The sequence below is a fragment of the Neofelis nebulosa genome, chromosome 9 (genome assembly GCF_028018385.1).
Source record: "Neofelis nebulosa isolate mNeoNeb1 chromosome 9, mNeoNeb1.pri, whole genome shotgun sequence".
Classification (NCBI taxonomy): Eukaryota; Metazoa; Chordata; class Mammalia; order Carnivora; family Felidae; genus Neofelis; species Neofelis nebulosa.
In genome coordinates, this window is record NC_080790.1 from 76,762,239 (window position 1) to 76,775,323 (window position 13,085).

Here is a 13,085-nt window from a genome sequence, read left to right on the forward strand (position 1 = left end):
TTAGATGCATAGATCATGACTTGTAGTGGAATGTTCTTTAACAGTTTTTGAAAATTACATTGGTCTCATAATGCTTTTCATATTGAATTCTATTTTGTCTGCTATTAAATATTTCCACACCTGCTTTTTGTAACTTTATTTTTTTTAAATAGGAAATGCATGCACACAGTATAAAATTCATTTATAAGAGGAATATATAAAATAAGGTTTTTCCTAACACCATCCCCTCGCTTTTCACCTTTTGTCTCAGAAACAGACACTGTTGCTGTTTATGCTACATCCTGTGCCTTTGCAGACAGATGTAGATATACTTTTTCTTTATACAAGTGGAGGCATGCTGCCATAATGGACTCTGTTTCTTAGTACAGGGTAGAGATGGTCTCATGATACCAGTGCATTCTTTTTAAAAGCTGCATACTAGTCCATTGTGTAAGTCAACCATAATTAATTCTCTTGATAAAATATTTAAATCATTTCCAGTGGAGATCCTTGAATATTTATCATTTTCCACATATATAAGTATTCTCGGAATGAAATTACTAAGTCAAAGGTTATATGTGCGTTTTTTGTTTTAGCAATGTCTCTATATTGGATTTTGTCTCTTTACCTTAATCTGAGAGTTTTTATCTTTTAATAGGTGAATTTGACCCATTTATATTGGTGATTGCCATGTGTTTGGACATACTCCTACAGCCTTATTTTATTTTTTATTTATATTTGTACTATTGTTTTCATTCTTTTTACATCGGTTGTTTTGATGTAATATTTTTCCTTCTATTCTTTGAAAATGACACTCTTAAAATTGTAATGCCTGTTTTAAAGTATACTTTTCTCAACATCCGGAGCAGTGCTGTCCAGCAGAACTTCTGCAGTGCTGGAAGTGTTCTATATCTGTGCTAAAGTGGTAGCCCCCAGCTGCTCTGCACTTGAAGCGTGCTAGTGTGCCACAGGAAGTGAATTCTGCATTGTTTAGTTGAGTTACGCCGTTTCCATGCCCTGAAAAGAGTGCTTTAGCCTGCTCACTCACACATTCTGTCTTTTCTCTCCCCTTTGCTGCTGCCACTTCCCATATAGAAATCAATCACTAAGATTTTTGTTCCAGAATATCTTACTAATCCTACTTTACATTATGTACCAAAAAATATCCTTAAGTTCTGTTGATTCCTTTCCTTACTGTGTTTTATACATCATGTATTATTTTTTTAACATTTTTTTATCTTTAAGTAATCTTTATACCCAACATGGGGCTTCAACTTAAAACCCCAAGATCAGGAGTCACATGCTCTACTGACTGAGGCAGCCAGGCACCCCACATCCGGTCTTTCTTTTAGATTCATCTTTTTGTTTTGTTTCAGGCCCTGATGATTCTTTCACAAGCTGGCTATTTTTGGTAAAATTGGGGTGCATGCTTTTCCAAGACTATATTCATGAACGCTAGTTTCAGTGGATATAAGATTGTAGGTTTAGAATCAAGTTTCCATCATAGCGTTAAAGATTAAAGTTCTAATATGTTCTAGGATCCGCTTAAGCCAGTCCAGTTCTCAGTCCTTTGCTTGGGCGGTCTGTTTTGCAGTTTGGTTTTGGTTTCCGCGTATTTTTAGACTTTTTTTCTTTATTCTTGCCATTTTTCTTTGAATATATAGTTCCCTCTGGTTTCTGTTCTCTTCTAGAATTTCATGTTGCAATTTCTAGATTGATTGGCATATCAAAAATTTTCTCTTTATACTGTTACTTGCCTTTTTTCAGTGCATTCTGGGAGAAGTCTCTGGATCAGTTTTCCAGCACCCTAATTAGAATTTCTGTTTCAGTCTTTCACAATGTTTTACGTACCTACATGCTCTGATCACTTTTTTTAAATTTTTATTTAAATCACCTGTACACCCCACGTGGAGCTCAAACTCAGGACCCCAAGGATGAAGAGATGCATGCTCCACCCACTGAGCCAGCCAGGCTCCCCTCTGATTCCTTTTTTAAGAGAATCAAGAGACTCCATAAGACAGTATAACAATAACAAAGTCTTCTGTTTGCCATATTTCCTCTACTTTAACAGTTTTCTGTTAAGAGTGGTGTTCTCTTCCATCCTTTTAATTTTTCTCAAATGTGTCTTTCTTGGCGATCCATTTACTTTTGTATTTTGATACTCCTTGTCTTCGGTTGTCTGCCTTTAGTCATTATGAGAAGCTTGATTTTACTTTCTTTTAGAAATTAAATTCTTACCTGTCTCTAGGGCTCTTAGGGATGTATTTTATTAAATAGCTTAGCCTGAGACATTGTGTTACGATTTAGTATTCCTCCAAGCATTACTCTTGATCATTTGAAAGACTTGGTTAATGTTGTAGAAAAAATTGTTTTAATTTGCATTTACCTTTTTTTATCTTTCTGGTATATATTTTTATGTAGGACTTCTTAATTATTAAATAGCTTAGCCTGAGACATTGTGTTACGATTTAGTATTCCTCCAAGCATTACTCTTGATCATTTGAAAGACTTGGTTAATGTTGTAGAAAAAATTGTTTTAATTTGCATTTACCTTTTTTCATCTTTCTGGTATATATTTTTATGTAGGACTTCTTAACCTCTTGGACTCAAATTGAAAACCAGTAGATGCATTTAATCTCAAACACAAATGTTAAAATACATATTTTTGTTTTCAAGGACCTATCTAATACTATCCCAGAAGCCTCTGTGGAGTTTGGAGCAGGGAGTTGTGGAAACAGGAGGGTTTGCGTGAAGCTCAAAACAGATTAATAACCTGGGGAGGCTGCACTTACTGTGATGAGCACTGAGTAATGTACAGAATCGTCCCATCACTGTGTTGTACACCTGAAACTGATATAATATTGTGTGTCAGCTATACTTCAGTAATTTTTTCAAAATACTTAGTAGATTGGGGCAAGGGGAGATTTTTGCTTTAAAATTTTTAAGTCTCATGGGATGCCAGGAATTTCTCTTCTGAGGTGGTTTAAACAATGACATTTTCACTAGTACATGACTCCACCTGAAGCCATTTCATAGTGTCCTGGTCCAAGGAAATGTACTTAGCCCTTTGCCAAATTAAGCAAACTGATTTTCTAAACAGGAATGCGTATATTCCAGCAACTCCAGCTGAATCTGGCAACCTTGATCACTAGGATGATAGAAAACAGTGTAGCCAAAGGGTGTGCTTTTCGAGAACAGCTCCTTTTAGGAATTGGTTACGTCTTGGTTTCTTCAGGTAATTATCCTTAATCTTCTTTCCTTCCTTTCAAAGGCGGGAAAGGAGGACAGATAGCTGGGCTTGCTGAAAGACCTCCATAAAATCTCCTTAATAGCTCAAAGTTCTCAAAGTCATTCCAGTGAATAGCTGTGTATTCCATAGGATACTCCACATGGTGCACTTCTGTACCAGTCTGTACTTCCACAAAAACATCACTTAAAAACTCTAAGTCTATGTGATTAATTTAAAGAGAGCATCAGTTAAGGTCTTGGGCACCCTCAGGGTGACTGTTCGTTGTCAACACAGAAACTCATTTCCTATTTCTGGAATCAGCATAACATTTTCATTGATACTTACATCAACATTTACAGTGTGGTAATCTGAACTGGTGGGTAACCACGTGTGACTGGCTTCAGAAAAACCAGCATTTGAGCTATTGTCCCACTGCATCGGTGACTTGGAGAAAAGGGTATCCTGTGTCACAAGACCATAAAGAGAAAACAGTAGTTATTAAAAAAATATAATTTGGTCATGGTTTACTTCATAATTATTTAATTCCTTGTACTTCTTAGTACTTGTATTTATTAGCATTTATAATGAAAAAGCTTCAACATTCAGTACATAAACCGGCTTCTCACTTTTAATTGGAAAATCGTGACATGTTGAGTTTGAATAGATTATGGTAACTGGACTTTGATACATGCTTAGAATCTTTGCAGCTTTTCCCTAAAAATGAGTAACGTAGGATTTCAAAATGTGCGATTGCCAACACGTTCTGTGGTGTAGTGGCGATGAGTTCAGGTATGCACCCATGTACAAGTAAGCCTAAATTCTGCCCGCTTTTATTCAGCCTGGTTGTTGCACGTGAACACACACAAATTTAGGAAATGTACACCAAATATTAGGGAAATTGGATCTCCAACACTGAAAGCTAACCATACAAATTATTACGGGTTCACCTAAGAACACAATTTCGAGATCCATAGCCTCACAAACAAAAAACACTCAAGTCTGGGGCTGTGCATTACATTTGTTAACATGAAAGGAAGAATCTTTGTGCTGTGGTCAAAATCTAGCAGTACAGACCTCTGTGTTCCAGGTAGAGGGCACTGAGTAATATTCCCAACTCAGAGCACAGGTTCTGAAATTCTAGTATGTCTACGAATCAGCCGGAAAACATCTTTAAAATGTAGATTCCTGGGCTCTACACAAGAAATTCAGTTGTGCGGCTTAGGAAACAGTATTCTTAGCTCCCAACAAAGAAAGGTGACTGTCTAATAGTACGAAAGGAAAGCAAAATAATCGTTTTCATCAGTAGAATAGAAGTAAATTCTCTAGTTTCATGTAGTTAGATTATATTAACTTACAATGTCATAGCTTTCGTTGAGATTTGTGACTAAAATATTTCTCATTCCTATTTCTTCCCCATAGTAAGTTATGGGGGTTCCAGGGAGTGTGAGAACAAGCATGTTCATGATGTTGACATATTCTGCCCCCAAACGAGAAGTCAGCCGGGCACGGTCCGGTCCACCGATCTGAAAGGCAGATATTTTTAAGGACGTAGCTTAATATACAGTTTTCTGGAAAACTTACCCTATTGCACAAAAAGTTCATCAGGCAGAAAAACAAAGTTAGCTGTGAGTACCATGGTATCAGCAAGCCTGGCTTTGAGTACCAACGCTGCTTGCTACTTGCTGTGTAACTGACCAATTTACTGTCTTGGCCATTATGATCAACAGAATGGTGTTAACAATTCACTTCGCAGTGATGTTGCAAATGTGATAAAATGGATGAGAGTGCGTGTTAATATTTTCACACATTTGGATGATAGAATATGGACAGGAAGCAAAAATGTTTACCCCATTGAGGGCACAACAAGGAGGGAACAGGTGGAAGGGGTAGGAGCAGTTTCTGGTGTGTGTGTGTGACTTGAACTATTCAAAACAAATTTTAAAGATAAATCAACTTTTATAGAGAAACGTACACAGTCCAAGAGGAAATTTTCTAATGTGTTTCCTGTTTTTAAATTTGGTATTTCTATGCTGAATTCTCTAATTACATATTATGATATTATATATTACCTAGTCCTTAAGAGTTTATTTAAATCACCTAGCAGTTCTTTCCATATACCACAACTCGGTCTCATGTGCATTTGCTGAGCGTGGACTTCTATTGAAAAAGTACTTTCGGGGTACCTGGCTGGCTCAGTCAGAAGAGCATGCAACTCGGTCCTGGATGAATTCAAGCCCCACATTGGGTGTGGAGATTACTTAAATAAATAAGCTTTTAAAAAAAAATTCTTTCCCACCTACCTTCTATCTTCTTGCCCTCCTCCCCTGTCAGGTATTCTCTCCAGTGTACAATGATAAAATGACAAGCTCTGAGACGTTATATCACTTATTCAAATTAGGGTATAATGCAAAACCAGCCTTTGAATTTGAGTCTAAGAATAAGAACTTGGTTGTTACAGTTCACGAAAAGAGTTTTGTGGTTTTTTCTTTTTAGATGTACTAAAAACTATCTACAGTTACCTTTTTGTAGACCACTGTAAATTATTTCTCTATGGTCAGAAAAGTCAAATGTCACCTCTGTTTATTTTCATTATCTTGAGAGCATTTGATAAGAAACCCTATGGTTTCTCAAACTTTCTGGACTTAGAGCACTTTCAATTTCAGAACTGAAATCAAGAAATATTTCCGCAGGTAGTTCACAGCAGTGGACAGAGATTGGGGCCTCTCATAGGCTGAGAGAGATCCCAGTCACCTAAGCTAATGGAGACTCTCAGTATATGAAAAATACAAGTGCTAAAACTCCATTATAAAATAGAGGGGGCCCTTGTGGAATGGTGGAGGAAAGACCTCCAAAATCTCAAGGAGAATGCTGGCAAAAACAAAATCCACTGTTTCAGAACTCTGGAAACTAGCTAAAGGCCTTCAGTAATCTTAAGAAGTATTTACTCAAGAAAAACAGCAAGCTTTGTGTCATTTTAACTGGTCCTGAACTCCTGCCCCTTGGATCTACGATAGCCTTGAAAACCTCAGTCCAGCAACTACTGTAGCTGTGAAAACCAGGAGCCACCAGGTGGGGGGGGGGGGGGGGGGGGGGGGAGGTGGGCAGAATAGGTTTAGAGTTCACCAAAAGCTCCATTTAGAGAACTGTCACAATTTGACCTTTCTAGCACTCGCTTTTAGTTGGATTTTTTTATTAGATGCCGTATCCCTGAGATATTGGCCAGAAATAATCAGCAACAGTTATTTAGCATCACATCTGCCTGAGGAGGTATTGCCATTTGCGGCTAAACAGAGACTGACCAAAAACCTTAAAAGCTGGGGAATGAGGTGACCATAAGAGCCTTTGAAAGGCTCTGACAGATTCTTGGAATCTGGAACATGGGCAGATACCCTGGGAAGACTTGAGAAGGCTCTAATCTCTCATCTCTGGCTAACCTTGAAACTCAGTGCAAGCAGAAAGTGAAGACTAAGGTAGAACTACCAACTGCCTGCCAAAGTGTTGAAAGCACACCCCAACACACACAGTCCCTCAGCAAAGGCTGGGAGACTTCATGGTTCACCATATTTCAGGAATCTCTTCAAATCATTAGTTGATAATCTGACCAAGCAGACACTTCAGCGGCCACACCCAACAAAGAGCACAGATTTTACAAAATTAATCCAGGAAAGTCACTAAAGAAACAACCAGCAACAATAAACACCAGGGAAGAGAGAAGGGGTTTTCCTACATTACTAACATTATTTAAAATATCCAGTTTTCAATAAAAAGGAATGCAAAGAAAACAGGAAAATACAGCCCGTAATAGAAAAAGCAGTCAATAGAAAATGTGGATGAAGAAACACTGGCCTAGCAGACAAAGACATTTAAGTCAGCTGCTATCCATATGTTCAAAGAAAAGTGTGAGGACAGTGTCTCATTAAATAGATCCTGTCAATAAAAAGGATAGAAGAAAGAACAGGAAAGAAATTTCAGAGTTGAAAAGTATGAGCACTGAAAGGAAAAACTCATTGAGAAGGGCTGGACAGATTTGAACTAACAGAGAAATCAGCAAACTCGAAGACCGATCAAGATTAGTCTGAGAACCAGAAGAAAAAGAATGAAGAAAAATGACAAAAACCTGGTCAGAAGCTGGGATAGGCCTGGCTCCCTGAAGAATCACCGATGAAGGGAAGGGTGACGCCTGTTTACAGACCTAGCCCTTGCATTAGGGGTGACTATTCAACAAGCACCACAGCCCCAGACGTGCTGATCAGGCATGAGGACTTACCATCCAGTTAGGCCATTTTCCTTCTGGCATGTTTTCCATCCAGGATGTGATAACCTCAAACACACCGTTCCCAGAAGGAGTGTTCAGCTCACTGAGATAATTGTTGAAGGGAAACTCTGCTTCTTGGACAAAAGGCAACCCGTAGTACATCATGGTCCTGTCAATGCTCTCTCCGTAGGCTTCAATCCCCATGAACCTGGAAGAGTTGGCAGGGTGCAGTGTCCTCAGGGCCCATCAGGGGACTGAGAAGCGTTCTGCAGCTGCTTCCGTCTGCTGGACTCTTATCCACATCCAGCTGGGCTCGCTAGGAAGCAGAATCAAGCCAGATGGCCAGGTAGTGGCATGCCTGCTCACCTGGACCCTTTCTCACTTCTCATGGACAATAAACCCAAGGACTAGCCTAATACTATGCCGTGCCTAAGAGTTAAGAAATACATTTGGGGACACCTGGGTGCCCTACTTGGTTAAGCATCCAACTCTTGATTTCAACTCAGATCATGATCTCACAGTTCTGAGTTCAAGCCATGTGTCAGGCTTGAGTACGGAGCCTGCTTGGGATTCTCTCCCTCTCTCTCTGCCCTTCCCCTGCTCATGCTCTTTGTCTCTCCAAATAAACATAAAATACATTTGGATATCAGTCAATATTGTTCTTTCTTTCTAAATCTTATTAAAACTCAGTAACTTCCAGAACTCTTTAGCAATCTTGCTCACACTTAGAATCTGCAGTGTGTGCATATCATGTGAAGGGGTTTTCCCCCCAAATCTTCCCGTTTTATTTGAATCCCTATAAAGCCTCACTTTATTATCAGGATGACCCTTGGCTATTAAAAACCAAACACTTGGAGGGGCGTCTCGGTGGCTCAGTTGGTTAAGCTTCGGCTCAGGTCATGATCTCACAGTTTGTGGGTTTGAGCCCCACATCCAGCTCTGTGCCGACAGCCCAGAGCCTGGAACCTGCTTCAGATTCTGTCTCCCTCTCTCTCTGCCCCTCCCTCATTTGCACTCTCTCTCTCTCAAAAATAAACATTTTTTTAAAAATTTTTTAAAGCATCTGACGTTTAATTTTGGCTCAGATTATGATTTCACAGTCCCGCATGTGCTGTTACTCTCTCTCAAAAAACAAAAAAAAACAAAAAACCCTTGAGGTGCCTGGCTGCCTCAGTTGGTAGAGCACGTGACTCTTGGTCTTGGGGTCATGAGTTCAAGCCCCACGTTGGTTGTAGAGCTTACTTTAAAACAAACACTCTTAGGGAAAGACATCAGCCTGAAATGACCTACATCAGTGCTGACTTCACGTGTTTGAAGTAAGTGCACACTATCTGGAACCCAAGTGTTTCAGCTCCGGTTGCATCCCTGCCATTACTACCTGTGTGACCATTGCCTTTGTGCTCGAGTCTCAGTTTCCTTATCTGTAGTATGGGGATAGCAATCAGAGGACCTATTTTGAGGAGGAGAAATTTCTTTAACTCCTGTTGCTGCTACTGGGTGATGTATATAAACATAGGAAGAGATTTAGTGAGTTTATGTGTCCCTGTTTTAAGTGCTTCATATACATTATCTCTTGCAGTCTCACAAAAGCCTGCAAAGGGTTTCACTATCACCTGTTAATTGATGACAAAGTGGGAGTCCGCGAACCAGCCCAAGGTCACACACAGGACTCTACCTTAGGTCCATCTGATTCCAAAGCTGTGTTGCTAACCATTGTGATCTAATAGCAGTTTAGTTTAAACATTTGGATTTATACTGGACACTGGACACTAACAGGCCAAATAGTAATGATTAAAAGTAGAAAAGTCAATGGCTAACATTTAGACTATGTATTTTAAGCTAATTTCACAAAATTCTGTGAAGGACTGTGATGCGCATTGTCTGAACAAAAAAAGAAGCTGAAAATGAGCAAAGTTAAAACAACATGAAAGACTATCCCAGGCCCTGGCAAAACTGAATTACAACACACTGTAGTTATGGAGATTTGTTAAATAATCTGAGCCTCTCGAGAATGCCTGGCTGTGAAGGATAAGCTATAGATCACACCCTACGCCCGTGAAGAACAGAAGCGTGTCTTGTGGTCACCTGTATCTCCCAGGCTCCCTGCTGTATTGGTCCATTGTCTGCCGGAAGCTCCGGACAATGTCATGCATTCCCACTTGGGTGGTGGTGAAGTCATGATACAGCTCCCAGTAATGTGTGACCGTGTCCTTAGGAAACCAAGAAACATGGTTACCATCATTTCATATGTCAGACGCCTATAGCTGGCCTTATGCGAATATAGATGGTCTCTTCAAAGGGCTCAAGCCAAGACAAACGTGCTGAAGGATGATCCTAGGACTTTAAGTGCTCATGGGGTTTTATGGCTGGAGAGTAACATTCATGACTACTAGGACTTCCTTTGATGCTTAAGTTATTAAGTAAAACAAATTTTACTGTGTAAACATTGATTACAAATGTATTCAACAAAACCCTTTTCCTAAACATTTAATGGTCCTAAATGCTTAAAGGCAAAGAAAACATAGAGCTTCTTATTACACCTGGACTTTATCTGCTTACAAAATTATCATCCAAAGTGTAACAGAATAAAGGATAGAAGTGGTAAGTAAACACTGCCAGGGGTTCAGTAATTTTTCCTGATATTCATTCTATGCCTTCCTAGGGTTACAGTGATCTAGAATCCAAAGTAAAAGACTATGTCTGACACAAGCCAAGGTCATAAATCCTGGGTTAGGACATGGATCTACACTGCCATACATTCAGTGGACTCCTTTTCAATAAGTGAACTTGCTTGCTAGATCAAGTGAAGAGTTTTGGAGTCCTAAGTCTCTTACTGAAATCACTTTTTCTTTACGTTTGTCTTGGGTGGCACACAAGACCCATTGTTCTGATCTTTTGTCATGGCTGGAGGCATATGCCTGTCTTATGACATCTCATCATAATTAGGAAGGTTACTTTGAGATTTCTTCTCCAAGGATATGCACTTCTCTTTGGGACTAATATATCACCTTTTTTCCCCCTTCATTTTCCCTATTGGAAATCATGTGCTTCCCACCGCTGCGCCTCCCCCAAAAAATGGCCTCTGATTCAGGACATGCTCTCATAATTAGTCCAGGCATTGCCAGCTTTTCTTTAGTTAACTGATTTGGTTTAATGATATTCTTAAGTACCCATAAATTTATTAGGATGAAAGCTAGACACTTGATAATTAACTATATGCATTTCATGTAAAGTGTATCATGCTCTATATAATAATTTTAGGGGTTTTTTTTTAAGTTTATTTTGAGAGAGAGAAAGCGTGCAGGGGACGGACAGAGAGAGGGAGAGAGAAGAATCCCAAGCAAGCTCTGCACTGTTGGCACAGAGCCCAATGCAAGGCTCAAATTCATGAACCATGAGATCATGACCTAAGCCAAAATCAAGAGTCAGATATTTAACCAACTGAACCACCCAGGTGCCCCTAGTTTTTTTCACTAAACATTACACTGCTAAGATTCACCCATATTGTTGTGTGTCACTGTAACTCATTTATTTTGACTAATGTATAATATCCCATTGTGTAAATTTACAAATCCATTACTCTGCAACCCATTTTAGGACTCCTGTCTAGCCATTGAACATAGAGTGACTGTAGAGTGGTGGTCAACCAGAAGAGCAGAGTGGCATCCTGATTACTGTCTCTGGTGTGACATGGGGGGAAGGGTGAGAACCACTGGTGTGGAACCACAAAGAACCCAGATTCTGTAGCAAGATAGGCTTGGTTTATAGTTCTATTTATCATCTCCATCACCCCTGATAAAGTCAGTTCTCTAAGATTTTCTAAATGAGGATCATGAAATGTCTCCTGTGAGCTGTTGCAAGAGTTAAATGGACTGTTCTAAATAAACAACACCTAGCATACAGACATTCAGCAGGTGTGTGTTACCTGCTCTTCTGTGTGTTCTTTAATGATTACAAAAGCAGCTCAGGAATCCTAAGCCTCCCCACTTGAGCTTGAGTGAGATGACACAATATCAGTGAGTTGTCAGAGCCCTTGGTGGAGCCCGTGCCCTCGGAACCCTTGTCACCAAAGTACTCCTTAAGGATGCCCTACATCAGAGGGTACCAATGAAGGAAACATCTAGGCATATGCATTTGAAACAACTCTGTTCTTCTAAAGAAACGATCCAAAGCATTTCCGATAGGGGCGCCTGGCTGGCTCAGTCAGTGAAGCATACAATTCTTGATCTTGGGATTGTGAGTCCAAGCCCCATTTTGGGCATGGAAACACACACACACACACACAACTACACTTTAGGCACCATGGTGGCTCAGTTAAGAGTCCAACTCTTAAAAATAAAAAAATAAAAAAATAAAAAAAAGAGTCCAACTCTTGCTTTAAGCTCAGGACATGATCTGCTGGTTCGTGGGTTTGAGCCCTGCATCAGGCTCCATGCTGCCCTTCTCTCTCTGCCCCTCCCCCACTCCAGTGTGCTCATTCTCAAAATAAACTTTAAAAAAAACTATGCTTTAAAATTCAGAGGCATATATTAATAAATTTAACTAAATTAAATATTTTTTTTAAAAGCTTCCTATAGATAGGATCAAATTCCTCTCTGGTCAGTGGTGTCTCGTGCTAAAAAAGAAAACCCTCTGGGGGCGCCTGGGTGGCTCAGTCAGTTGAGTGACCAACTTCAGCTCAGGTCATGATCTCTCAGCTCGTGAGTTTGAGCCCTGCGTCGGGCTCAGTGCTGACAGCTCAGAGCCTGGAGCCTGCTTCGGATTCTGTGTCTCCCTCTTTCGCTGCCCCTAACCCACTCTCGTACCCACACAAAACCCACAAATTTGTTGTTACTAGCCTCTTGCTCTTAACCAAATTCATTCATTCAATAAGTATTCGGGTTCCAACTGTGGGCCAGGCACTTAGCTAAGCCCTACAACCATGAGCAAAATACAACAGCTGCGGTCCTAGGTCTCCTGAATTTACGTTCTGTCTCTCTCAAAAATAAATAAACATAAAGAAAAAAAGAAAATGCTCTAATGACATTTTTAGAAAGGGGGAAAAAATAATGTTTAAGACAAAACTTTACCGGTATTTGAGTCTTATTCACTTGGGCTTCATCTCTCAGATGCTCTGCTTCTAGAAGAAATTTAACAGCATCGAAACTAAAGCCATCAACACCCTTTGTGAGCCAGAACTGTATGATTTCCTAAACACAAAGAAACAAAATGCTGTGGTTACATTATGCATTTTTATAATGCTTAATTAAAGTTTCTGTCTGTAATGACTTTCCACTATAAAACGGCCATCTCCAGATACAAAAGAAGAACAGCACTCCTATAGTGTATTTTTGTCTGTTGAGCATAGCAGCAGCTTAATGTAGTGAACTCTCACTGCATTTATGGACTCCCATACTTCCCTCAAATTTGAATTCAGAATGTTACATTTGTAATTAATGTTACGAGCATGCTTCCAAAGTTTAAAGAATCACTCAAAATGAAGGCATGAAACCACAGTGAAAGGGACTCAGGAGAAACTGGGAACATATCTTCCCCCAAACCCCAGTTCCTTAAAGGTCACTCCAAACAGAGAAAACAATCAGCTAAGCATCAGGTCATGAAGGGTTCTTCCACCAGAGTGGG

The 13,085-nt window shown here is 39.7% G+C and overlaps 1 protein-coding gene across 2 annotated transcripts in view; it reads right to left on the bottom strand.

The window, feature by feature from the left end:
- Positions 1-13,085, bottom strand: part of SLC3A1 (solute carrier family 3 member 1) — a 36,869-nt gene that overhangs the window by 1,898 nt on the left and 21,886 nt on the right. For both annotated transcript variants that reach the window (XM_058684248.1, XM_058684247.1), the window contains 5 exons: positions 12,533-12,652; positions 9,549-9,673; positions 7,476-7,671; positions 4,564-4,731; positions 3,554-3,670 (listed from right to left, as the gene is read on the bottom strand). In XM_058684248.1, the coding sequence (XP_058540231.1) occupies positions 3,554-3,670; positions 4,564-4,731; positions 7,476-7,671; positions 9,549-9,673; positions 12,533-12,652 (726 nt within the window). The remainder of the gene's footprint in view (positions 1-3,553; positions 3,671-4,563; positions 4,732-7,475; positions 7,672-9,548; positions 9,674-12,532; positions 12,653-13,085) is intronic.